Source organism: Lissotriton vulgaris, chromosome 12 (genome assembly GCF_964263255.1).
Source record: "Lissotriton vulgaris chromosome 12, aLisVul1.2, whole genome shotgun sequence".
NCBI classification, from domain to species: domain Eukaryota; kingdom Metazoa; phylum Chordata; class Amphibia; order Caudata; family Salamandridae; genus Lissotriton; species Lissotriton vulgaris.
Window position 1 is genome coordinate 739457013 of NC_141700.1, and position 27169 is coordinate 739484181.

At 43.5% G+C, this 27169-nt stretch overlaps 1 protein-coding gene across 1 annotated transcript in view; it reads left to right on the top strand.

Moving 5' to 3' along the window:
• Positions 1-27169, top strand: part of LOC147678474 (extracellular calcium-sensing receptor-like) — an 86529-nt gene that overhangs the window by 18199 nt on the left and 41161 nt on the right. Inside the window, 2 exon segments of the mRNA XM_086945652.1 lie at positions 6657-6800; positions 18361-18656. Of these exon segments, the coding sequence (XP_086801778.1) occupies positions 6657-6800; positions 18361-18656 (440 nt within the window).

Below are 27169 nucleotides of genomic sequence, written 5' to 3' on the forward strand. Positions count from 1 at the left end.
AGAGAGTTGCTCGGAGCTGTCTAAAACTGCCTTACCTTTTGTGCTTTTTGCTTTCTAATGTAAGAAGTTGATTCGGTGTTCGGATGTGTGGGCAGTGCAAAATGTATTGTTTGTTCGTTTTTTCCCCTCAAAGCACATTTCTGTAACGGGGAGGCTAGTGTTGGTAGCAGGTTTAAGGGAAATTCTGGTGCTCAGAAAATGCACGACAGGACCTTTTAGTATCAGTTTTCAAACGACTTGAAAACATAGCGTCTGAATTTGTCCTCACTTTTTTTTTTACTCCAGAGGCTGCCTCCCCCAGTGGGAGTGTTGCCCGCTTCCCTCGCTGCTGTGCTGTGTTTTCATCCTCCTTTGAAGCAGGTCTCTCTGGGGATTTCTCGGGTGACTGTCTTTTGGCCAGTCTTAGATGGTAAAGCTATTGGAACTTGTGCATTCTGTTTTTATTCACGTTTAACATGCCTGTTTTTCAGATCTCCTGGTCCCCTCGTTGTTTTCCGAGTCTTACTGAAACGTTATTTTTATGTGCAGCACTTAGATGCGTTTGGTAATCAAATCAGACTTTCAAAATTCCCATGCGTGGGCATTTTCTTGCCTTACTTGTATGGAATTGTATACAGAAACGTGCAAGAAACTGGTATGAATTTAAAGGCCCGGTGTCCCTTATTCTGGCGTTTTTTAAGTGTGCACTGCTTAGGTTTAATACTATGTGCTGCCCTTTGTTCTCACCATAACAATGATAAACCAAGAAAAATACCAATATTGCCACCTTATTTGAATACTGGATCTCGGGTGATCTCTCGAATGACTGAATTAAGCAGTAATTCTCAATGAGCCATGTTTCAAACTGAATTGGTTTTGTTTTATTTTTTACTTAAATGCATGTGTCAGTTCAATATGCAATTTTTTGTTTTTTTTGATTCAAGGAACATAGGAACATTTCATTAGTTCCACAATGAGCACAGATTTGAAACAAATAAGAATACGTAAGAACGATAATTTAGACAACAAAATCACAACTAACACTCGTCATTCATACCACACAAAACAATCAAGATATAATACAATTATCAACAATCTATACAATGTCACAATTGAAATACAGACACAGCATTGGAAATCAGTAAGTACACAATGTAATTATTTTCTGAAATGATCAAAAAATCCTAATGCTGAAAAGAAGAGGTCTACGCGTTTCGATAACCCCTGGTTGTGGGGAAATCTCATCAGGACCGTGTGCCTGTGAATGGAGAACGAGATTCGATCAGAATGGGGGACAAAACCAACTTCTTCACAACACTACAGTGGGAGAAGAGAAAACTAATCATACCTCTAAGTAGCTGGCTTTGCTTTTGTGGTTATCACTGTTGGTAAAAAATAAGGTGGATTTTAAACCTCTAAAGTGAAAGTGCCAGAGAGGCAATTATTCAATCTCAAAAAAGAACATTCACTCGTGTCTACTTACATCGTGTTACGCCTACTGCGGCTGTTTGTTGAACTTGAAAAAAGGTTGGGTTGATGCGGGTAGCTGAGGGGTAGAGGAAATGGTTTTTAAACTTTTCGGAGGGGGCAACTTGGTTTCTTTTATTATTGTTGTACATACGGGGACTTACTGTTATTTATTAAGCGCAGGGAGTTCACATGTGTCCCAGTTTTAGTTGAGCTAGTCAATAGCGTGCTCCAGTTTTCCTGCAAGTAAAAACGGAGCAGGTATCAGGTATCTGGATAAATTAAAAAGATCGCCTAACTTGCGGTGGTTAACTGGCTTGTGTAAGCGTTTTACCTAAAAGCGTCGTGTCCGCTGTCTTACTCGGGGGGTCTGCGCTCATCGATCTCTGTTCAGTTAGTCCAGTGACCGGCACCTTCCAGTCGGTAGCTTGGCTCTCGCGTTTGGTTAGGTTAAAACTCACTTCCTGGTTACCCGGGGATTCTGGGGATTGTAGTTCCTTCGCCCGTTGCCATGGAGACGGGCTACGTTTGGAGTATAGAGTATGGTGGGTCTCGGTCTCTATGGGAAACAGCACGTTGAATCTCAGTTTTAACATTATCATCAGCCTATTGAAGGCGGTAAAGCTCGGAGAGTTCATTAAGACCGTTTATAGCGGAATTAAATTTCACTATCAGCATTGCTTCCGTGTGTGATAGTTTCTCTTCCATGTCTCCACCTCTGGGGTCTTTCTCAATTTTAGCAATTACTGTCCATCTTAGCTCGTCAACGGTATGTTTGTGATTGATCCAATGGTTAACCAGTGGGGCCGTTAGAACATTCTTTTTAATGCGTGATTTGTGCTGGGTGATGCGACATCTCACCTCTTGACTTGTTTTGCCGATGTAGATTTTATTACAGGGGCATTTGATTCCATATACGACGAACTTGGATTTACAATTTGTAAATTTGTCATGTTTCCACGATATCTGTTTATGCTGGTGACTTTGTTCTCACCATAGCACCAGCCTCGGGGTGTAAACAGGCGGTCACAGGAGGAAGAAATACTGCTGGGTAGGTGCTGCGGACTCCTTTAAATAGAAATGAATCTCCCCCCAACCCTGGTGTCCGGTGTAAATACGTTCTCTTAAAGTGCCTGGTAGGTTCACGAGATTCATGTGGATGAACCAAAACTTGGGGATACATGTAACATGGTATGAAAAAATGTATCGTGATATTCTGTCAATGCAAGTAGGAGGGCGGAGGTGGTACTGTTTATCAAGTAATGAGCATGGGCGGGAGGTTTTTAGGTTTCGCCTGTGTGTGTGTGTGACTGCTCCTGGGTGTGTGTGTGTGTGTGACTGCTCCTGGGTGTGTGTGTGTGTGTGTGACTGCTCCTGGGTGTGTGTGTGTGTGTGTGTGTGACTGCTCCTGGGTGTGTGTGTGTGACTGCTCCTGGGTGTGTGTGTATGTGACTGCTCCAGAGTATATGCGTGTGTATGTGACTGCTCCAGAGTGTGTGTGTGTGTGTGTGTGACTGCTCCAGTGTGTGTGTGTGTGTGTGTGTGCGTGTGTGTGTGTGTGTTTGTGTGACTGCTCCAGTGTGTGTGTGTGACTGCTCCAGTGTGTGTGACTGCTCCAGTGTGTGTGACTGCTCCAGTGTGTGTGTGTGTGTGACTGCTCCAGTGTGTGTGTGTGTGACTGCTCCAGTGTGTGTGTGTGGGGGGGGGGGCTTTGGGTGTGGCTGGCTCTGGGTGTGTGGGGCTGGGTCTGTGTGTGGTAGCAATTGCTGTCTGCTGAGGTCGTCCGTAGGGTACAATAGTTCTCACATTTGCGAGAGGTTAAACTATTGGCAATGTAAACTTCTCCAAAGGCGAAACCGTTGCATTGTAAATGCTTGTTTATACTTGGTGCGAATGTAAGTCAATGTATGTTCAACTATGTCTTAGTCCAATGTCCCTTCCTTTGGCCATGGCTGAGTGTGGTCCTTGGTACCTTTGTACCATTATTTACAGTACTTTTGTATCATCTTCTTGTCTTAAGGGAAAGTTTTTCTCATGTGTTCTGGAGGGGGCTCCATGGTCCCCTGAGGATGTGCCTGTGTTTCCTATGTGTAGTAGAAGTGTCCCTTTGTATTCCTTGTTTGTTTGCCCACTCTCTATTACCCCTTTTAGCTCTGTCTTCTTCACTGAAATATTTATCATTTACAAATATTGTTAACATATGGCAGTGGTGAACATGTGTTGATCTCATACAGTGTTACCTGACTTCACATATATTGTTGTGGAAGCAAATCGATGAACATCAGTCGTACATATCGCTAGTCTGTGTAATGCCTTTTTTCATAGTTATATCTGGGGCAGGAGCATTTATGTAGGGTCTAAGGGGATTTGTACCTGACGCAAGGCATGTTACAACTTTATCAAGACTATAAATTAGTATTTGCGGTGCTCGAGGATGTGGTCTCCCACTCATGTTTTAAACTCCTAAATTGAGAATATCTGTGAGGAATGCATCAAGGACGGCCTCTACTATGATGAGTGACTCTGTTATTATTTCAGACTGAAGGATGTTTACATGGACACAGGGGTTCTCCATGGGCCCATTGAAATATAAATGTAACTCAATAACATCTGTTAACTGCCACAATGAATCATCAGTTTTGCTCATTGAGAATTAATATTTTTAAACCCTGTGTTTTTTTCTGCGATAATGTTTCCCCCTTCCAAAATACTAAATGGGGTTGTATTCAAATATCAAAAATATTGCCACTCCTCTATTTTCTGGTGCTCAAGGGGGCATATTACCAACGTTTAGCGATATTTACCGCTAACGATGCTTAGCAACGAATTTTTTAACGCTAAGCATCGCCGGAAATTATCGCAGAGATAACTTGCTATTAGCAAGGTTTATCTCAGTAGTGATAAAAATCCTCGCTCTAACTGCCAATTGAGAGATTATCGCTGGAAAACCAACGATAATCTCTCGAAGTTTGGAGTTAGCTTAATAATAGGGGCTCACAAATTTAGCCATGATATCCACCTTCCATAGGATATCATGGCTAAGTCAGGACAATACCAGGTGTAAAGAAAGCAGTGCTAACCGCGGTTAGCGCTGCTTTTTTTATCACTAACAGGGTTAGCGAAATCCTTGATAATAGGAGAAATGTCGCTTAACAACATTTCTCCTATTATTTTTCTCTGGAACGCCCCCTTTGCATCTCATTAGAGATGCAAGGGGAAGCGTAGAGAAAAAGGGTGCTAACATGTGAATTTGCGTGTTAGCACCCTGTTGCTGATAGGGAGATAATTTTATCTCCGCTTTCTTGGCTTTTAAAGCCAAAAAAGCGGAGATAAATCCCTTGATAATATGCCCCCAGATTCTGAAATCCTGTACTCTTTATGTCATCCTCCTTATTCGTGGATCTACTTGCAACTAATACACTTTTTGGGTTTGCAACCAAGGGTCTGGTCATGCTCAAGGAAGAGTTAATTGGCAACAACCATCCAGCTGTCCCCTTACCTAACTGTCAGACTCTCTAACTGATGCCTCAGCCTCGGTTGCTTTTCCTTAAAGAAGCCTTCGTAAAATACTGAACCGGGGAATTTGGGAGCCGGGCAACTGACTAATTCAGAGTAAGGCCTGCGGGCGCAGATCAAATGACCATCTCTTCATCATGTCAGACTTCACATTCTTGCTGCCCAGTCCCATCTCACTACTTCTACACTAGTCCTCCGGATCCAACTGAGATATCTGTGGCCACTCCCTGAAGGAATGTCCCTTCCAGGAACTTTGTCATTGGGAAATACACTTCAGTCTGTTAGGCCATTCCCGAAGGAATGTCTCTTCCAGGAGCTTTCCCTGGGTAATAAACTATTTCCTGTTATTCCTCCCTTCTATTTCAAATGGGAATTCACACTACCTAGTCCTCCACTGTCTATCCTGCAAATCACTACGGTTTCAGTTATCATCACATTCTGAAAAAAGAAAAAAAAACATATATCACTCATGCATTTCCTCATCCCTCTATTCTATGATTGCCAAAGAATCATGCAATTAGAATTGCAAGATACGAAGTCTGACCTTTCCTCTCCCCTTTTGATGGTGACCTGGGAACCCTACCCACCCTTTTTGAATAGGCAGAATGTAGTATTGACTCAGGGCCCGATTCACAGAACTAACTTAAGACAAATCCCTAAACTTACTACTTTTGGTATTCACAGAAGTTAGGATTTTGTCTTAAGTTTGTCTTAAGACAAACTTAAGACAGACTTAAGACAGACTTAAGTTAGGATTTTGTCTTAAATCTGTCTTAACTTTGTCTTAAGACAAACTTAAGACAAAATCCTAACTTCTGTGAATACCAAAAGTAGTAAGTTTAGGATTTTGTCTTAAGTTAGTTCTGTGAATCGGCCCCTGAGTGTCTGCTTGATGTATCTGCACAGTAATCTATTCAATCAGGGCAGGCAGCATCTCCCTCAGAAGCAGTCTGGGAAGGCGAGTTAGACTTCCGTCTGGCTCCCCCAATGTTGTCAAAGAAAGAGAGACGACACAACTTCTGTTGGCAGAAAAGTATAGAGTTTATGAAAACATGGCCAGGGGGTCAGCCAGCTCTGTGGAATTGGAAACTGAACTCAAACTACAACATAAGAGACAGGATCTTATATAGTCTCAAAATTGTAATGTGTCATATATTCTACTTGCATATAAAATCCAGCACTTGCACAAGCACATCATTATTTCCTATAATTTTAGCAAGAAGCAGTAGTGCCTGCAAAATCATATAACCACACATTACAGAATGCGACTCAAGTGCATGGTATTGATACATTTTCACACACCCGGCACTACCAGTGGCCTTGATTGTCTTGTGCTTTGAAGCCTTACGCTGTTCTTCTCCTTAAGCGTCTACTGTTCTACAATGCCTAACTACCCGCTTATCTTGTTCCTGTGTGCCTACTTTTATCTACATATTTTGTCAGAGACGTCTCCTTGCACTGCGTTCCTGTGGTGCATACTTTAACTTTAAATTTGTGCTGTGTTTACTAATTATATTTCCCTATCCACTAAAACGTATGTCTGCTTCCCATCTCTATTCTTACTCTCTATTCTGGAATTCAAAACAGCTTGGGCTTGTGATTTTCCTTTACCGCATACATTTCTACACTTCTTTCTGCTGATGCAAGCATTACCATGTGTAGGCTTTATCCCTTTTCAACATTTTCTGTAACAGGATGAGGTGGATGACAATGAGGAAGAGGGAGCAGAAACAGAGGGTGAGGAGAGAGAGGACGCAGACCAAGGTCCTCATCTTCCAGGAGAGCGCAAATTGACCCCAGCAGATGACTTGGATTACCTAGATTCCCAGGATGGAAGAGTAAGCATTGTGTCTTCCATGGCCAGACCCACAGGAGCTTGAAGACAGGAACAGGAGCTGGCCAGGCTAAGGGATGAGGAGAAGAGGGTCTCAGGGAGCTGGGCATAAAAGCCAAGCAGATGGAATTTGCCAATATTGGTGTCGGAAAAACAGCAATATCCACTGGAGAGGTGAGGATCCACATACCTAAGGACCTATTGCAAAGTTATGTGATGAGAGATGATATGGATAAATCGTTCTCAGCATATGAGGTAGATCACAGGATACACAAGGTTCCATAGGAATGCTGTGGGGGTAGCTTATGGAAGTACATGCCCACGGTAGGGATGAACTCGAAAAACAGGAGTAAACCTGTTAACCCAGTTGAGACCAGGGTAGAGTATGTAGCCTAAGAACAATGTCTCAACTGGTGATCATTAGGGGGGACAATTACAAAGCGAGTATAAATCACTCCAAGGGGGAAGAGAAGGCCGACCACAAGAAAGTGCAGTAGAATATAGATTATTATTCGTAAGTAGTTGTAATAGCCCTACAGTACAATTTTACTGAAAGTAACAATAACACAAGTTTGCACTGAACGCGCTAGTGACGGTGAACAACGCAGTGACACAGGGGTGAAAAAACAGAGTGAATGGTGAATAACAAACTGCAGATATAATCAAGTGGTCAACTGTACAGAAAAAAATATACCGGGTGGGTATTTTGATTAGGACTGAGTTGGTTGACCACGTCAACGCCACAACTTGCGCTGGGTAGTCGACTGTGTTTCGACCTGTTCGATTCCAGGTCATCATCAGGACAATGGCTACTGATTATTATAGTGCTGTACAGGAAGGAGAAAGAAAAATCAGGCCCTGGATACAAGTGAAAGGGAAATCATGGAACAGATAGAGGAAGAATAACTACCTGGATTGGTAGTTGTAAATTACTCCGAACGACGAGTGTGGACAGCCAAGTTGAGAAGGGGTTGAGGATGGATGGTCCTAGGGTAATCCTGACGAGGTAAGGAAAAGGAAATCAACGCTTCTCCCGCTAGGGGCAGAGATAAGCCAGTCGGGTGCTCGCTAGGACATGCACTTAAGGAGAATGAGAGGAGAGGATAGAAATACCTTAATGAATCCGTTCCCTTGTTTGGTGAGCAGAAAATGAAGTACCGATTCCGTGGGAGGGACCTGAAAGAAACAAGGAGGGGCAGAGAGGTCAGGGAAGTGCTGGGGTGAGTGATCATGGATATCTTATGTCGGCAAGGGGAGGCGGGTGAAACTTTACCTGGATATGCTTAGCGATTATATCTTGAGAATCAGTGAATCAATCAGACTGCAGCATGGAAACATTTAGGTAAACTCGGGTGAGTGAAATGCCCTCCCTGTCAGCAGCAAGTGCTGTGAGTCGGCAGTGTGAATCAGGAAGAAGTGAAGAAGAGCGGCGGTCACGTGTACGTGAAGGCCGAGAACGAGCCGAAGGTCCCCGCGTACATTGTCCCTGGGAGACGGAGTGGAGAAAAGGTGCCACTAGAAAAATGGCTGCAAGGGAGAAAGAACGCCCAAACGAGGAGTGACATTGAATCTCAAAAATCGGAAATCAGCTGCAGCCCGATCATAATAAACTGATTGAAGTTACAAGTTGATGTACATATACAAATAGACATATGAAAACCAACCATAATGGATGGTATAAATTAGCAAAATTATATGTATAATTATAGTTATTGAGTATAGCAGCAAATCACATAAATAAACGATAATATGGTTTGATAAACAGGTGTATACATTACACACGTACACTGCTTGATCAAAAAGGGTGTGAACCATAAATATGGGGCTCAGAGGAGGGGAAGGGGAGGTGAGGTGGGGTGCTGTGGGATATTATGGGGGAAAGAGTTTGTAGGGGTGAAGACAGGGTAGAGGGGGAAGGAAAAGGAGCAAAGGGAAGGGAAAAGGAGAAGGGAGGTGGGATGGGTAAGACTTGTAAATACATAATTGCTAGCAGCATAGAAATTCACATGTAAAAAAAGAGAAACAATGTCAGTGATAGCAACGCAATCAGAAAAGGATTCAAGGCAATTTAATGGGCAGCAATAGTTGTGTTCCATTCATCAAGCAAGTTAAGCCCATTGGTAACAGAGTTACAGCATGCAATCCAACTGCGCTCACATTTATTCAGAAGTAGTTGCAAATTACCACTGCGGATGGGGAGTACCGGGCGGTCAATGACTTGCCATACTTAGTCGGTTTCTGATTTTTTTTTTCTTTGTAATGTGAAACTAGTGGTGTTGTATCTGAAAAACGGATCAACCCTTGATTATCCCAAATGCTCCCCCTAATGGATACTGATTGAGACATTGTTCACACGGTAGGGAGGGACACACTCCTGACTCTTGATGTAAAGGTCCAAACCAAATATGCCACCGTGAAGGCCATTCTTCCTAATGAATTTGGGTTGACCCCTGAAAAGTACAGACATAGGTCCAGGGACAGTCACAAACTCCCAAACCACTCCTGGGTGGACTGCTTAGATTATTCTAGCAAGGAATTGAAGGCTCCTTGGCAGCAAAGTGGGTGGTTTTGTTGGGCTGTACAACCTAATTCTGAGGGAGCACATGCTCAATACCTGTTTTACAGAGCTGCACCAACATCTGGTAGATGGCAAGCTTGCTGACCCCAGAAAGCTTGCTGAGGAGGTAGGCCTCTGGGTCGGCACTAGAGTGTTCAAAAAGGTACTTGGAAGGGATATCAAGAAGGGTATTTTATCTTTCTCCAAACAAAGTGAGGGGAGCCCAAATGAGACCCAGACAGGCCTCAGATTAAGGGGAAAGGAAAGGGTTCAAAGTCCCTTCTGAGAAGGAGAGAGATTCTGATGAGAGGTGGCCCAGGGCACCCCATATCCAACCCTTTGCTTTAGGATTGTACCTAGATAGGACACAAGCATGGGGACTCTGTCTATCCAAAGAAACTACTCACAAGTTGGACCTCTACGGGGATGGTCAATATAGCCCATGGGGTAGGTAGTGTCTAGGGCAGAAGGTAGATCATGCCTGCACCTCGCTTAGTTGGCGGGCAAACTCAGATGGTAGACCAGAGTCATCAATTCCACCAGGTCAAGGTGAATGGGGTTCCTGTCACTGCTCTGAGGGACACGGGAGCCAGGCAACCATGGTAGTGGAAAGGCTGATTCCCTGAAGCAGTACATCAGTCAAGTGTGTAGGTTAACTCAGGCCTAGGGGCAGGTCTTTGTCTGTCACATGTCTGTGGTATCCCTGTGGTGGGGTGGGGATTTGACACAGAGATAGTTAGTCCCATTTTCGATTGACTATATTCCGGGGAATGAGTTGCCATCAGTTATAGAAAAGCTAGGAGGGGAGGCCATCCAGGGCGTCCTGAAAGCTCAAACATCTGTGCATACTACTCCCAGATGGAGAGTACAGAGTCCCAGATCAAGAGTAGGGAAGAAAGGACCCACACCTAACTTTGCTCAGCCTTAGGGTAAAGATACTGGGCTGAGTGATCAGTCTCAGGCTACCACTCTTGGAATGATGGAAAAGAGAAGTGGAAGAAGGCATACCCGGGGCTTCTGACCCCCACCCTGAGAAACCTCAGAGGTCAGAGATCCCAGGGAGGACTGAACCTGGCTATTGACACTGACAGTTGCCAGTGGCCTTTCTTGGTTGTTGTCCTATGGGCAGAGTTTTCCTTGGGCTGGAGACAGAAGTCTGATCCAAGGGGTGGAATGGGCCAAATTCTTTATTGGCAATGGTGGTACTGTCTGCCTACTTGGAAGAATCTGTGAGTAATTTAAGGATAGGTGCTGCACAGGTGGCATCTACATGTGAGGAGAAGGGTTCTCCATGGATCAGTTCAGAGGCTCAGGTGAGTGTAGATAGAGTGATACAACTGAATTCAGAGGGACATAAAACTGGCATAGACATCTGCAGTAGAGGGCCATTGTCCATATTCTATCACCTAAGCAGGGAAGTCCATCAAAGTATTGATTAGTCTCCCCTGGCCGTAGGCTAGAGGAGGGCCATGATGGACCTGGCCTTTTCTGCAGGGTCACCCCCAAATGATTTGCCTTTCGTGATTCACTTTTTGCTGAATTTGTTTTTTTAGGCTATATCAGTGCTACAGTACTTATACTCATTCATATAAAATCCACTTCTTGTATCAAACTCTTCTCCATCGCAGTCAGCCTTAACTTTCAACTTTGACTCAGTCTCGCGCGACTAGATGTCCACGGTCGGCACTTTGATCTTTTAGCTGCCAGATTTTACAAAAACATACAAACTTCATAACTCCGGTTCTAATGATTGGATTTTTGTCATTTGGTGTCAAATAATTTATAAAACATTACTCTACTTTCTAAATTGGTTTGAAAATATTACTCTGCTGTGTTTTTGCTTCATGACTGTTTGTTTGCTGCATAAATACTTAACTCATGGCCACTAAGTTAAGACTGACTGCTTTTTGTGCCAAACTACCAGGGTTGAGCACAGGTTGATTGAGTGACTTTTTGTGGTTCATCCTGCAAGGGCTTGAGGATGTTGCTTGACCAGTGCTCACACCTTAGTCAACCAACAACGCAATTTCTCACATTCAATCTCTTTTTTCAGTCCTTACCAAACCCTTTCCCCCAGGTCTGCATTTAATTAACATATTCCATTATTCCATTTGTGTGTTGTTTACGCTGAATACGGAGATATGTGAAATAATGTATCACTCCTGTTGGATCCGGAATTCACATTACTACATTTTGACAGATAGGACATCTCGGAAACCCATATAATTAGCAGTAGTATAAAATCAGAGACTATGTTAAGAAAGGATAAAGCTGTGTATGATGATAGTGCTTTGGAAAACGATAGTAAAAATGAAATAAAATGGCAGATAGCCATACAGAAAACACAACAGACCTAAGGACAGAGCGTACTAACAGTTCAGGTATCTTGCATGGATTCCCTTCCAAATATATTAACTTCAGTTTGAATGCTACCCAATCACTGACATATTAAAATTTTGCAGCCACCATAATGGAATACTGGGGTGATGATGACGCAGACTATAATTTGACAGATGATCGCCTGACATGTACTTTACATCAAAGCCGATGATAGTAAAGTGCAATCTCTACTTCATTGGCAATTCATTACCTTGAATATTGCTGGCCTTCAGTGACACTTAGAAGAATTTTTACAATTGTACTCAATAATATTAATGTTAGAGACCTGGCATTTTACCTGGCTTATCCCAGACTTTTTGCCTCCTGTTTTAACCCATTTTTCGCTGGTGTTAGGACTTTGGTCGATTTACCACTGCTGATCAGTGCAAAGGTGCACATGCTCTCTGTGTACATTGTGATTCTGATTGATTATCCTTGATTTGCATATTTGATTTACTGGTACGTCCCTAGTAAAGCACACTGAAAAACCAGGGCCTGTATATCAAATGCTATTAGAGGGCTTGAAGCACTGGTTGTGCCATCCACCTGAGTAGCCCTGTATATGTGTCTCAGACCTGCCACTACAGTGACTGCACGTGCAGTCTTACACTGCCATGTCAACCTGGCAAGTGCACCCACTTGCCGGGCCCTAACCTTCTTTTTTATTACATGTAAGGCACCTCTAAGGTAGGTCCAAGGTACCCCCATGGGTAGGGTGCAGTGTTTGTGAAAGGTAGGACATGTATTGATGTGTTTTGAATATGTGACGGTACAAAGCAGTTGTTACACCGCAGTATATTACATCGCAGTTATTACAACGCTAGTCGTTACAATAACGTGCACTAGAGGTGATGGACTTAGGAATAGTATGATTTACTATTCCAACTCCAGCCTACGTAACAGTAAGGAAGGTGCTGGAATAGTAAATCATACTATTTCGTAGTGTATAGCACCATCTAGCACAAGTCATTGTGATGACTTGAGTTGTAATGACCGCAATGTAAATGTATTGCAGTGTAATGACAGCGTTGTAAAGGTCATTTGCCGTGTGTTTAACATGTCCTGATAGTAAAATACTGGGTATTTTGTTTTTCACTATTGAAAGGCTGTCTGTCCCATAGGCTATCATTGGAGCTGCACTGTAATATTTTACAAGTGCAACTTTAAATTGGAAACAGCTAGAGATTTAGGCTCTCTGAACTCAGAAATCAATTACACGTCTTTTAGTATAGGTGTTTTTTTAATTGTTTGTTTGAAAATGCCACCTTCATAAAGTAGGCGTTTACTTGTTTAACCATTTTGTGTGCCTCTGCTTATTTGTGTATTCACCATCTGAAATGAAATGAAATGAAAAATTATATTTATATAGCGCGCACATACCCTAATACCCTAACGATGTGCATCCACTCTAGACAGTCACCAAGGGGGTTGAGGTCTATCCTTCCTTTCCTGGGTGACTCATAGCCAGGCTGAAAAGACCGTTCTGCATTTAGAGTGGTGGGAGAAGGTTTCACTAGTACCTAAATAGGCTGTGTCTGCTCTGCAAAATGCTAGTTCCACCTTTTGCAGTGGAGGTGGACAAGGGAGGACAGAACTGGTTTTTACAAAGCTCAGGGTCTCTTGCAACAAAGACCAAATGGGGTATAAATATTAGGGAACAATGGTGGACTAAACCCAGATCTGTGAAAAGGGGTGAGAGTCTGAAAAGTTTCAGTGCACCGTCCATCATCTCCCTGTGTTTGCTTTTTTTGCCCTAAGTTGGAAGGGTATGCCCAGATGTGGGTCTCTGGCTTGGCAGTTCGGGCTGGACTATTCACATAAGGAACATGGTCAAGACTGATTTGCATATGGCTGAGTCTGAACTGGGGTGGCAAAGTGAGCTAAAAAACAATGATGGATTAAACCCACTTCTGTGACTGGGGGTGAGTGCCTGAAAGGTTTCAGTGTTCCGTTCATCATCTGCTTGTGTTGGTTTTGCTTTCCCTAAGTTGGCAGGATGTGCCCAGACATGGATCCCTTGCTCACTTTGCCACTGGATTCAGGGTACCCTGGCTGATGAGGGGTGTTACCCAAAAACTGGTCCCAGGATGCCTATTTACGGTCCAAGGATGACCTGGCTTCGAAGTTTGGGCTGGACTGTTCCCATCAGGAACAGAGTCAAGACTGATTTGTATATGTTTGGGTCTGAACTGGGGTGGCAAAGTGAGCTAAAGACTGATGATGGATTAAACCCAGATCTGTTACTGAGTGTCTGAAAAGTTTCAGTGCTCCATCCATCATATCCTTGTGTTTGCTTTGTATACATATTAGACCTAAAACCCAAGAACTTTAGATTACTTCTAACCTAAGAGGATCCTACCAAGAAGAAGAGCTGAAGAGATGTCAGGAGGAGTACTACTCTTGGCTGTATGTTGCTTTGCTGGGTTGGGCTACAGTTGCTGCTTCTGTCTGTGGGAATAGAAAGGACATTTGACTTGCTGTGGTATCCTGCTTGAGAAGATTCTCCAAGAGCTTGAAGTAGAGCTTGCCTCCTGTTCTGAAGTCTCAGGGACACAATGTCTTCACCTGCTACACAGCACCTCAGGTCCTGCCAATTACCACACATTATGTGTTAGACTAACGCATTTCACTGTAGTGCTCCAAATCACTGCACTAAAATACATTGTTGCGCATATTTATGCAGTCTCATCTGTCACACACAAGTGCCAAAACTACTGTGGAAACGCCATGCAGGTACTAGCGTGTGGCTGTATCCTGCGAGGGCTGCTCCCGCAGCCTTGTCGGGGCGCTGCCAGCAGCAGTGAGATCAGTTGTGTTGCTACAATGTATTCTTTGTAAGCCTACATCATGATTCCCGCTGCGGCTCAGCTGAGTTACTGCAGCCTGATATCTCAGCCCGGCTGGAGGGTAGTGCCCAATACCGAGATGCACTGGGCAGGACCTGCCCTAGCTGTTGGGTTAACTGGCTGTGGCGCCACAGAGGGATGTGACCTCATGTCTTGTTGGGAATGGGGATTCAGGAAGTGGAGGGGCGTTCCACTGTTTGGCAGCATGGCGCCGTGGCTGATGTGTGACTTCCTGCTTGTGGATGGTGGTGGCACTGGCAATATTATGATGCTCAGTAGCCGCTCCCAGCATTGCTGCTCATTCTTGCAGCCAGGTCTAGCCACCCACTCGGTCCGTCCGTGGCACCCAGCCTGGGGGCTAATTTCTGGGCAACGTGAAGCCATGTTGTAAATGAGGGATCATCACTCTCAAGGAGTGTTTGCAGTGCCTGCCAGGATTCTAGAGGCAGGAGTCTAGTCGACATAGCTGGCCACAGCCTGGGAGCTAGACTGACCGAGGCGGATAATTACCATGGGGAGTCACTGACTGCCAGCTTGAGCTCTAGTCCGGTCGCTGATGAGCCAGAAGACCACGCTGATGGCTGGCACTAGTCTCAAACTGAAAATAGACACTGACAGACAGTAAATACTTCACCTGGACTCCTCTATTGGATTCCTGATTGCCAGAGGGTGCCAATTCCAGTTCCTGGACTTGTATGGTTGGTGCTGCAACCCAAGAAAAACATGTACCGCGGTGACCTGCACCGAGGCAGTGGACACTGCTTGTGAAGTGCATGACGCACAGCCCAGCCAGCACAGCAGCTCCAATGTCTGCCAACGCCTGCAAGTAATTGATCTCTCGGACGCCAGCGTTCGCTCCAATGGCGGTTGCCGCCAGCACCTGCATCTCGACATCGCAGAGCGGATAACTGGCGTGGGTGACTTCCAGAACTCATTGAGATCGCAGCGTTGAATGGAATCTTCACCCCACCGCCAATGCCACCTCACCTCCCCCGCCTGCCCGGACTCGATGCCTCGCCTCCTAATGTACTTGATGCCTCATCTCCTCTGTGGCAGTAAGGAGCCAGCATTGCCTTGGTAATTGAAGGCTCACCTCCATGATGCCGTACATCATCCATTGACTTGGTTTTCCAAAGTACTGTTACTTGCGGTCTGTGTGACTCTGTGGCCAGCCCGCGCACCTCGTGGTCAGCAATGTTCTTTGGATTTGTGTCCGTCACAATGTCGTAATAGCCCCAGTTGGAGCTATATGTTTCCATGTGTTTTATTTTGATATATGTATGTTGGATTTTTGTTGTTTTGGTTTTGTTTGGTTTAGATAAAGATACTCTATTTTTCTAAACTGGTGTGGTGTCCATTTGTAGTGTTGTCACTGTGTTTCTGTGTGTCTGGGTGAAAATACTTTACACATTGCCTTTGGGATAAGCCTTTCTGCTCCTGACAAGATACGAAGGGGGTGAGCAGGGGTTATCTAAATTGTGTAACTCCCTTGTCCTGACTAGAAGCAAGGGTCCCTACTTGGAGAAGGTGCATCCCTCAGCCAACTAGAGACCCCCATTTCTTACAATTAGCCATAAAAATTGGCGTATGGATGAGATGGTGTGGCCACATTTCTTAGCTTATCCAAGTAAGGAGTCTAAGCAAAGTATTGTGAGACATCACAGAGTACTGTTACTGTTAATTTAAATGCTAACTAATATGTGTATGGTTATCAACCCTAGTTTAAAGATTGAACATTTGATACTTTGATAGGTCTATCCTGATTCCATGAGTCCTTTCAATGTAAATATTGTTCCTATAAATTACTATTTCAGACCTGCTAAATCCTTTAATAGGTTTCTTGTTAATCAGACAGTGGGAGTTATACCATGACATTCGGGACTTACTCCATTGACTTGGATGGGATCCCTACTCACGTTCGGGTGGTAGAAAAAAATGATTGGATAGTGGTGAAGCCCTCTTGGGTCCACTTTGCTTCTCCTCATACTTTTAAATTGTTAGCAGACTTCAGATTAATTTTATTCCTTTTAGCAGTGTTACCTTTCACATTTTCTTCCACAATATGATTCTCAGTAACACTGCATATGCTGCTTTTTTTTAGAAAGCCTTTCCAGTTACACATTCTGTACTCTTCGTTCAAGGATAGGGACACAGAACGAGATATCCTGGTACATGCGTTGTCTGCTTGGAGACAGCTTCTAGCACCTAGACACATCACTGCATTTCTTATACAGTAGTTTTATTATATAAACAGTGTGCTATCCCTCTGTGGGTCAGAGGGGACTCTCCAGTCACAATGGTCCTGAGACATATGTTGTGTTCAACATACAGCTCTGCCAATGCTGATCTTCTAAGGTGATCCTGTGGAGAGGGATTGCCAATCCAACTCCAGGCCAAGTCACTCATGTATTGGGTATCAGGCTATCCTAAGAGATCAGGCAGGGGGTACACCCATTATGTTCTCAGAGTAGTGGTAGAACTAAGTAGAAATATAGTTATATACAAATCAGCCAGCCACTGTTTGATTATTCATTCTATTCACAATGTTCACAAAGCTGGTTACTTTGATTTGTGTCATCTCCCTTATAGTCGCAGCACATTCTCTCTAAGAAAAACTACAATTGTTTCAATAAATGTATTATCAAGGGTATGCATGAGTAAGCAGTGAAAGGGGTATTTTCTAGTGGGAACCGTATGACAGGAACTTGCCAGTTAGGACACAATCTCAGTCAAGGAAGGGGCTCAAGTGGGATTTGCGTGCAGGATCCTCTAAATCCAAGTTAACACCTTCGATGCTGCTGACGGAACCGTTCCGTCACGCCCCTCGGGTTGGCTGTGCTGGTGACGGAACGGTTCCGTCACGGCCCGGGCGCCGCGCCTGCGCGGCGCTGATTTCGCGCCTGCGCTGCGGGTTTAATTAAGCGGGCGGGGCCGTGACGGAACCGTTCCGTCACAAGCACAGCTCACCCGCGAGCCATGACGGAACGGTTCTGTCACCAGCGCGGGTGAGCCGCGCGCCCGCCCGCGACCGTTAGTGCTGCGGCGGAATAGCCGCCGTAGCGAAGGAGTTAATCAATTATTGTTTTGGTTGAAATCAGTGTAACAGCACAACGTTGACACTTATAATTTGCAAGCTGACTGCCTCCTCTTTCAACTGCTGTGTGTAATTATCACTCAGAGGAATACACCTCCCCTTATTTCCCCTGTGAAACCACCTGCTCACCTTCCCTCTCTCTCACTCAGCAATGCATGTGCTAGGCTTGGATGGCTATTTAAACTCCTATTACTTCTCCCATGTTATCAGTGATGCCAGCCACCAGTGGCAGCCCACAACGTGCAACACTTGTCACCAAACCGCCTTCACTGGGCTGCAATGGAATCACTGCAGCAATTTATCTCACTGACCACTGTAGTGAGACAACATGAGGATTGCACTGAGACACTTGATTGGTAGTGCCAAATTTCTAAAACCCGAGTCCAGGTTTCCTGCTGGTCTTTGTTTAGACTAAGTACAGTATAGCCAAAAGACTTGCAAGTAAAGGGATGCAAAACATAGGTGGGGAAGTGTTTACTGGAGTATTAGGAAAGACAGCAAGAAAGGAATTTGGATATAAAATGTTATTCTTGGCTTCTAAACATTACAAGAACTCTGATATTTCTCAAAGAAGCACTATGCATGATCTTTACCTTTAACCTTCTCCTTGAGACCTTCAAACAAAATAATTCAACTACACTCCCCATCCTAAGAGATCCATAACCATAACCATACTATCCCCCGAAAGAGTCATAATCAGCTCTTTAGGAAGATCAGCATCCACCCGCAGACCATGGACAACAAGCACAATGGAACAAGGTGTCCCCTCTCCCAAACAGCCACCTTCTGCCTCTTAATCCAGTGCCTGGTTCCGGCAGCAGTTCCTCAAGGGGTGGAGCGGGGATGCCACCTTCCCATCCCTGAAGTCCCAGGGCTATCCAGAGGTGGAGATATTGTTTTGGGTGGGATTATGTCGATGCACGATGACGTGGAATTGCAAGGCCAGAGTTTTACCATGAAACCCGCACCTCTTGTCTGCAAAAGGTACTGTAAGATGGAACATGTCGCCTGTGGCATTGCTTTATTGAAGCATTCATGGGCGGGTGGATATCTGTGTGTGATGCAATGATTCACGGTGTGAACACCCATGTTTTGATTCATTGTCTTGAAACTGAAGGCTTATTTTTGGTGTCTGAGGGCCAATGAAGCAGGTTTCCTCGATTGTGTGTCATGTCCTGAAGGCCACTTATGCAGCGTTGTTAGAAGCAGTCTATTTTCAGGTGTGCAAAACAGTGTATAAAATATAACATAGGTCCTGTGATCAGACTTATGAATTCAACAACGCATACACTGGAGCATATAAGTCATGGGCTTATTTAAAGAAACATGAACAAGCATTGCAGACGCCCAAAGGTCTGATCTATTTTAGGTTAATGCGTTCTTTCATGTAATGGTTGTATACTATGCCATATTTGCTAATGCACATTAATGCACATTAATGGTACATGTGCACACAGAGGGCTCGACCTTTGAGAGCAGATTGTCTCCAACACACACCAACAGACAGCCATTGTTCCTAGACAGATGAGCTAACCATTCACGAAAAATTCCGAACTGAATATTGACTTGTTCTTCACAAGACAAATACAGCTAGATTCATGAAAGGAAATTGCGCTCGCAAAGGCCCAGATTCTCAGAATCTGGCCCTTTGCGAGCGCATTTTTTGCATTTGGGATTCATCATCCCAAATGCAAAAATTGCTATTTGCGAAATCGCATATTTGCGAGGAATTGTATATAAGGAATCTCTATTTGAGATTCCTTAAATGCAATTCATTAACCAATTTCAAATTGCGAATTCGCAATATTTGGCCGCTATTTACCACGAAGTCTGACTTCGTGGTAAATTGCGAAAAAATATAAAAAAGCACTTTAGTGCATTTTTCTCAGTTGCATGTTACACACACACATGTCCTTTGGACATGTGTGTGCGCAACACCTGTGTAAATTTGCATTTCTGGGGTGCTACAGGGTGTCCTTTGGACACTCCTGGCACCCTTGAAATCGCATCCTTATTTGCGATTAGCAAATTGCTAATCGCAAATAAGGAATAACTCCCCATTCATTCCCATAGGCCTAAAGGCCCTTAGGAATGAATGGGAAGTTATTCCTTATTTGCGATTAGCAAATTGCTAATCGCAAATAAGGAAGATGTTGGAATCGCAATCTTTTTTGCAATTCCTACATGAATCCCGTTTTGCAAGTCCTTAATAGCGATTCCTTATGAATCGCTATTACAGACTCACAAAACGGGACTTTGATGAATCTAGCTGATAATTCTTAAAGTTGTGCAAAACTAGCAGGTGTCACCTACATATAGAGGAGTTACCTCCGAGCTCCAATCATGGTTTCGTCTATAGATATCGAGAACTCCATTCATTTACCCTAAAATCAACAGAAAATAAAAATGACCCTTGCAGTATCCTGTAAGCCTTGAAGGCCTAGAATGCAAAGGACACAAATCTGCGGTGCTTACTATGTTATTTGATTATTGCCTCCTTTCTTGACCTCATGTTATAAGTACACACCACACAAAAGAAAACTATTTACAATATACAACATTCACATTGAAATATAAAGAAAGGGGCTTTGGGTCAGCCGTCTCCAGCCATTGGCTTGTTTTAGCAAACTCGTTTCAGGCATTGGATTGCTGGGTTTTCTTTCACATTTGGGAGAATACTATTGGCATGTTCCCATGTTTCCCATGTTGAATGTAATTTACGTTGCCGAACACTAAGAAAATGTCCCGCTTTAAGCAGGTTTTTGGATTCTACTTCTGCTCACCTTGCATTTGAGCAGGCTCAATGATGAAGCTGCCGGGGAGACCTAGGGGCATATTTATAACAGACAGCGATAAATATCGCAAAGCACGCTTAGCGCTTTTATATTTATCGCCATCTATCACTGGAATTTATCACCATGCTGGCGCTATATATACAATGCATAGCACAATGGCGATATATATTCCAGCGATAGCGGGGTAATCGCCGTTTTGCAGGGAACATCGCAGCAATGTTCCCTGCAAAACTGCGCTATGCTTGTTACGACCATGTGGTTGTAACACAAGCATCCACCCACCGTGTTAGGTATGGGTTAGTCATGATTTTAGTAGACGTTAATTTTTGGCAAAAGCAGTGTGGGCCACCTTGTAAATATTGCAATGTGCACATCAGCGATATTTACAAGGTTGTACTGCCCAGTGACTCCCACTTTGCATGTCATTAGAGATGCAAAGGGATGCGTCTGAAAAAAGGGTGCCAACAAGCGCTAATGCATGTAATGTAATGTAATGTAAAAATTACTTTTAAAGAGCAGCTAACACCTAGCGGTTTCTTGGCGCTCGAGCAAACAGGGGGGAGACAGTTCACAACACATAGGCATTAGCAGAAGGCATTACGAAAAAAATAGGTTTTAAGAAGAGATCTAAAACGTGCATAGGGAGAAACGAGTCTAATGTTCAGAGGAAGTGAGTTCCAAAAGAAAGGGGCAAGAAAAGAGAATCTTGAACCTCCATGTTTCTTACGTTTAAAAACAGGGACCTTGAGTAAGGCAAGGTGGGAGGAATGGAGATTGCAGGCAGGAACATAGGGGTGCAATAGTGAAGAAATGAAAGAAGGGCTCAAACCAGCAAGGGACTTAAAAATGATGCAGCCTAACTTGAATTTGCACCCCTCAGACACGGGAAGCCAGTGAAGGGACTTTAACAAGGGGCTGACATGACGGTGTCTGGGCTGATGGTAAATGAGGCGTGCAGCTTGGTTCTAGATAAGCTGAAGCCTCTTCATCAAATAGGACAGAATGCCTACATAGAGTGAATTGGCATAGTCAATTCTTGAAATGACTAACGCCAGCAGAACTAAAGTAAGTGCTTCAGTGGTCAAAAAACGGGCTATCTTCCGGATCTTCCGGAGCTGAAAAAAACTAGAAGAGACTACAGCATTATGCATGTTAGCACCCTCTTGTAAATAGGGTGATATTTTTATCTCCGCTTTTTTGGCTTTAAAAGCCAAAAAGGCAGATATATGGCCCTTGTAAATATGCCCCAAAGTGCGTTAACTGGTGGAGCAGTTTACAGGGGCTAGCAGCATAGCCCAGGGTTAAAAGCTCAGAACAGTAGCTTTAAACTCTCCAGTCCACGTGCATTTATTACTGGCAAGACGCATACCTGCCAATCAAAATATTGTGGGGCATATTTACAAGCCTCTGGCACCACTTTTGCTTCACTTTTAACATGGGAAAAGTGACGCAAAACTGGCGCAAAGGGCTTGTAAATCTGCCCCGGTGTGTCATGATGAGCCGGATTGCTCGTCATGTCAGCTGTACCAGAACTTCCGGAGGAGACGGTCTTGCAGTCCTGGAAATTATTGTTGCATGTTCTATGAGTGCCCGGTCCCTAATATTCTGCTGCACGAAGATCTGCACGGTGTGTAGCCAGGAGGGAAATATCCATGCAATAATGTAATAAGAGAAATCTAATTTTAATGAATATAAATAGAAAGTGTTTTCATTCTGTAATACGGCATGGACTCTGCCCACCTGGACTTTGCCCAGGCTGTGCAGTGCACTGTTTAACAGAGCTCCCAGCCTTCAGTGTACCAGGGACTGGGAGTTATGCGGGAGAGCAGTGCAGGAGCAGAGTGCATTTAATTACCCAAGGCCACCAGCGATGCCCGGTTCTGGCAGGGGGGCTGGGTGGGCCAGGCCACGTAAACTGGGGCAGAAGCCGCCCGGGGTATCTTAGTATTGGGCAATACTCCCCGGTCGGGCCGTGACGTCAGGCTGTAGTGATCCAGTGGCACCGTGGCGGGAATCATGATGTAGGCTTACAAAAGAATACATTGTAGAAGCAAAACTGAGCCTCACTGCTGCCGGTAGTGCCCTGGCAAGCCTGTGGGAGCAGCCGGCTCAGGCCATAAGCACAGTAGTCTCAGCGCTTGTGTGTGACAGCTGAGACAGGCATTAATATGCGTGACAATGCATTTCACTGCGGTGATGTGGAGCACCACACTGAAATGCGTTAGTCTAACTCCTGATGCATGGTACTTGGCAGGATTGAACATGACCTTGGCCCACGCAGTCAAGGCAGAAGATGCCACGGCAGACGAGGCCACAGAGAAGGGACCTCTGAATTGCTTCATCCATCTCAACGTCGCAACGTCAAAATGTTTTTTTCACTGTCTTTAAAACTGAAATTGGGCGATGTGTTTTGGGGTAGAGAAGGGCAAGAAAAAAAATTAACAGGGAGAGCCGAGCTAAGACTCTGGCTTGGCTCTTACAGCGTATGCACAAGCCGAGCCCTGAAAATGTTTGCTATTTAAAAAAATACAACAAATATCACGTAATGATAGTTTTTTCAATCATTCAATATAGTGTATTTTTTTTTAAAAAAACAGAAGATTTGACATTAATATGTCACAAAATAGTGCTGGACTGAGAAGTGCTTATCAAAAATGATAGTTTTTAAACATGACCTTACAGACATTCCTGCTCCGTCCTCACACTGGTGACAGTGTGTTAGTAAACGAACAGGCTAGACAGTTGTTATGTGGACCCTGTATGTGGCCTAGATTATTATAGAGCAACGTTATCTATTAAATCAAACACAATAGTTTTTTGTGTACTTGGTTTTCTGATTCATGTATTTGTATGTCCTTTTGTGTGCAAATAATAAGAAAAACAAGTTTTGGTGAAATAACATATTTGCCCAAGCTCACACAATTTAAGTGGGAATAGTGCAATTTATCCATGTTTTATGTTTTGTCTTTGAACAAATCAGCTACTACATGGCTTTTTGTCTCTCCTTTTTATTTTAACGCTATATTTTTACCTCTTTGTGCAGTTTTCTTCTGTTTTTATATAGTGTGAACTCAACCTGGAGATATTGAAGTGTTTTACACGAACACCAGTTACATAATACAAGTTTGCAATAATTTCTGTTAGGCACTGGAGATTTTTCCAGAATCACAGGATGTTGAGCCAATGCCATGACTCAAACCCAGCTTGCTCAGTTCTAAAGTTTGAAGTATTGTCGTAACACCACATCCTGGTTAGATTGAGGGTGGCAGGCAGAATGTGCATGAAAGCTCGACTCATTATGGGCTCGAAGTTCCGACGGGATCTGAAGCTGAGCCAGGGCCAGGATTCGGGCTCAGGCCCAGATCAAGCTTTCAGTGCCTGTCTTCCTAGAGCAAAATGGCATTGCTTTGGCATGGTAACAGGGACCTCCTTAAACTTGAACTACTATTACAATCTGCTTGGAATCCTGGTGCTGATGCTAAAGTCTAGCCAGCTGAAAATTATAAGAGTTGGGCTGTTGAGTACAGGCAATAGCTCTTACTTTCAAATGACTCTATAGATGCGTTGTGTGCCTGTTTGGAAGAAGATACCATGTACATTTTGGGCTTGTAGGCTATCTACAGAATTGGCAACAATTGGGCCCACATTGGCCCACCCGAACAAACCCTTGGCCTATCCAGATGAAAATTCGTGGAACCAGGCCTGCCACCAGTAGCACACACTGGACTGGCACTACAGCCCCTCTACTTGTCACCTCTCATAAAAATAACAATACCCTCATTACAAGCAGTCCCTTATTTTCAATGGGGTGGGTAACAGCAGAGAACAGATTATAAAAGCAGCAGTCTTTCTGGAAATCTGTTTTCGCATGAATATTTCAGCTTTTGAAAATAACCAACATATTTGTGTGAAATTCTGGTGGAAAATGAGGAATTACCTGGGGGAGTCAGACACAGAATTAATGATTCTTCAGCAATTCCTTATTTGTAAGTGGACCCTCAGATTCCTCCTTGTAATTACCAGGATACGATCTACACTTGGACTTACAGACAATCTCTTCTCCACACCATAAGCAACCACCACAAATGCAAAAATAGTCAGGGCCTGGCAGCCTTCTAACCATCTTACGTTTGTGTCTTTTTACCTTTTCACTGTTATGTTTTGTCTGTTCTTTCTCCTAGGTCTGGAGCACAAAGCGCCGGGATACTCCTTTGGAGTAGCCGTGCGCTATAGAAGACCTATAATAACATAACATAACATAACAGACTGATTGCCCTACGTTAGGGACGCGCAGACCATGTGCAATGCAACACCAAGCATCAAACCTTATAACCTACTAATTTCCTCATCACACATCATAGAGAATGTATACAACATACAGTCGGGCATGTAAAACATGCCATTGCACTGCTGCATACACATTCACAAGAGGCGTATTGATGTCTGTCTTGGACATGATTTAAGGGTCTCCAGGGATCGTAGCTCGTCCCTTACGATCCCTAATTCTGTATTTGTGACCTTTGAACTCGTATGTGACAAAGCAGTGTGAAAACAGAAGCTAAACAGTGTACTGATGAGCACTGCTTCCGTTTTGCACTTCCCACTGGGACAGTACACTTTATGTTTAGCAAAATAAATGCATTTATCTATGCAGCAATGTTTGGAATACATCATACAATTAAATACATTAAAAACTAAATGTTGGAAATGTGCCCCTTCTGCAGAGTCACCTTTGGTTTTTTCCTCAATGTTGCTGAAACCTTTTTTTTGTTGGCTATAGGACTCTGCAATTTTTCCCCTTCTAACCAGGAGTAAAGTGCTATTGCGCTCTCCGTAAACATGGATAAACGGGCATACACATGATTGCCATCTTTAATTTTCTTACCAGTCCTTAATATATGGTAGTACATGTACCCATGTCCCGTGAATTAAATGCTAGTAATGGGCTATAAAACTTGTGTGGAGTCTACTTTTGGTGTTATTATTGGATTAATGTGAGCACATTTGCCTTGAAGATTAGCCTGGCTGCTCGTGCCAACCTACCGAGTGGGTGAGCGGGGCTATCTAAGAAGGTGACCTTCCTTTCCCTGACGTTGGAAAGCGGGTCTCTACTTGGCCTAAAGTACCTACCTCAGCCAACCAAGGATCCCGAGCCTAACACTGACATAGATAGGGCCAGGAGGGAGATAACAGAAGATCCAAATGATAGCCAAGACACAAGATAGAAACAGCAACACAATACAAATGTTATGCGGCCGGGAATAGGGTAAGGAAATCATTGTTTTGGCTGGCAATTTAAATCATAGAACAATTTCTGATTATGACCAGCATAAAAAGAGACAAAAATCACTGTTAGACATCACCCTTATCTTATACCATTACACATCCAATGGAACTCAGAGATAACACAGTTGTTGCTTTGATCCAATCAACAATCAATTAAAGTATGTTGTTCCTTGAATTGTGTTCCCAACAGCGTCGAAGTGTTTCGATGGTTTACAACTTACAGTACCATCTTTATCAAGACACCAAATATTTTGTCTCTTATTCTTGTTATCGACAATTAGTTTTCGTTTATCCTCGTTACGTGTCTGTTATCAATTTCACATAGGCCTCAAGGGGGCGAAGCTTACGTGTCCTAAAGCTGCTTCAGGAATGTTTTCATCCGTGAATTAATTTAAAGTCGTCTTAATTGATGTGCCGCGCCCTTGAATTATAATCTGTGTCCATTATTCTTTTCTCAATAATGCTGAGCGGATCTTCCCTGCTCTCTGTCTTACAGCTATGAGTCCTCTGACATCAATGTCCAAACTTCGTTTTTAAGGTCGTGGTGTTCTCGGACAGTTTGTCTCTGTCAAAATGCGTTGACGCGGTTGGGAACACAATTCAAGGAACTACATACTTTTATTGATTGTTGATTGGATCAAAGCAACAACTGTGTTATCTCTGAGTTCCTTTGGATGTGTAGTGGTATAAGATAAGGGTGATGTCTAACAGTGATTTTTGTCTCTTTTTATGCTGGTCATAATCAGAAATTGTTCTATGATTTAAATTGTGTTTTTTAATGTACTAGCAGTAGTGATAGGTATGATATATTGTATTTTTATGATGTGTAGAATGTAATGTGATTTTAATGGTTCTATAAAGGTGAAGGACAATACTAATGTGATTTTTAATAAAATGTATTGATCATACGTTCAAGATAAACATTTTTGTATTTTAAGTTTTTTTTTACTATTGTGTTAGAATCAATTTGGGTCAAGGGAATTGTTTCTTGCCACACCATTGTTTTAGACATAGGGTGGAACTGAGAACATTCTACCAAAGTACATGCATATACATTGTTCCATGCCTAGAAGTCAGATCCGGTCCTGGCGGAGAGGGGTAGGCGAACAAACGCGTGCACGGGAGCATGAACCTTAGCTACAGAGGCTGGACTCTCCAATGTTCATCCCGCCAGGCACTGCTGTTACATTTAAAAATTGACTTCTAGGCATGGAACAATGTATATGCAGGTACTTCATTCCCAATTATAAATATAAGCACTGATACCTGGATAGATCAGCTATATTGTAGACTGCAAGTACTTTTTATAGGTCCTGATGAATCGCTGGTGAATGCACCCTTAGCGAGAAACATGTCGACCACTATCTACTCATGTTAGTATAGTCTTGAGCGCGGAAAACATTACTTTCCGGACCT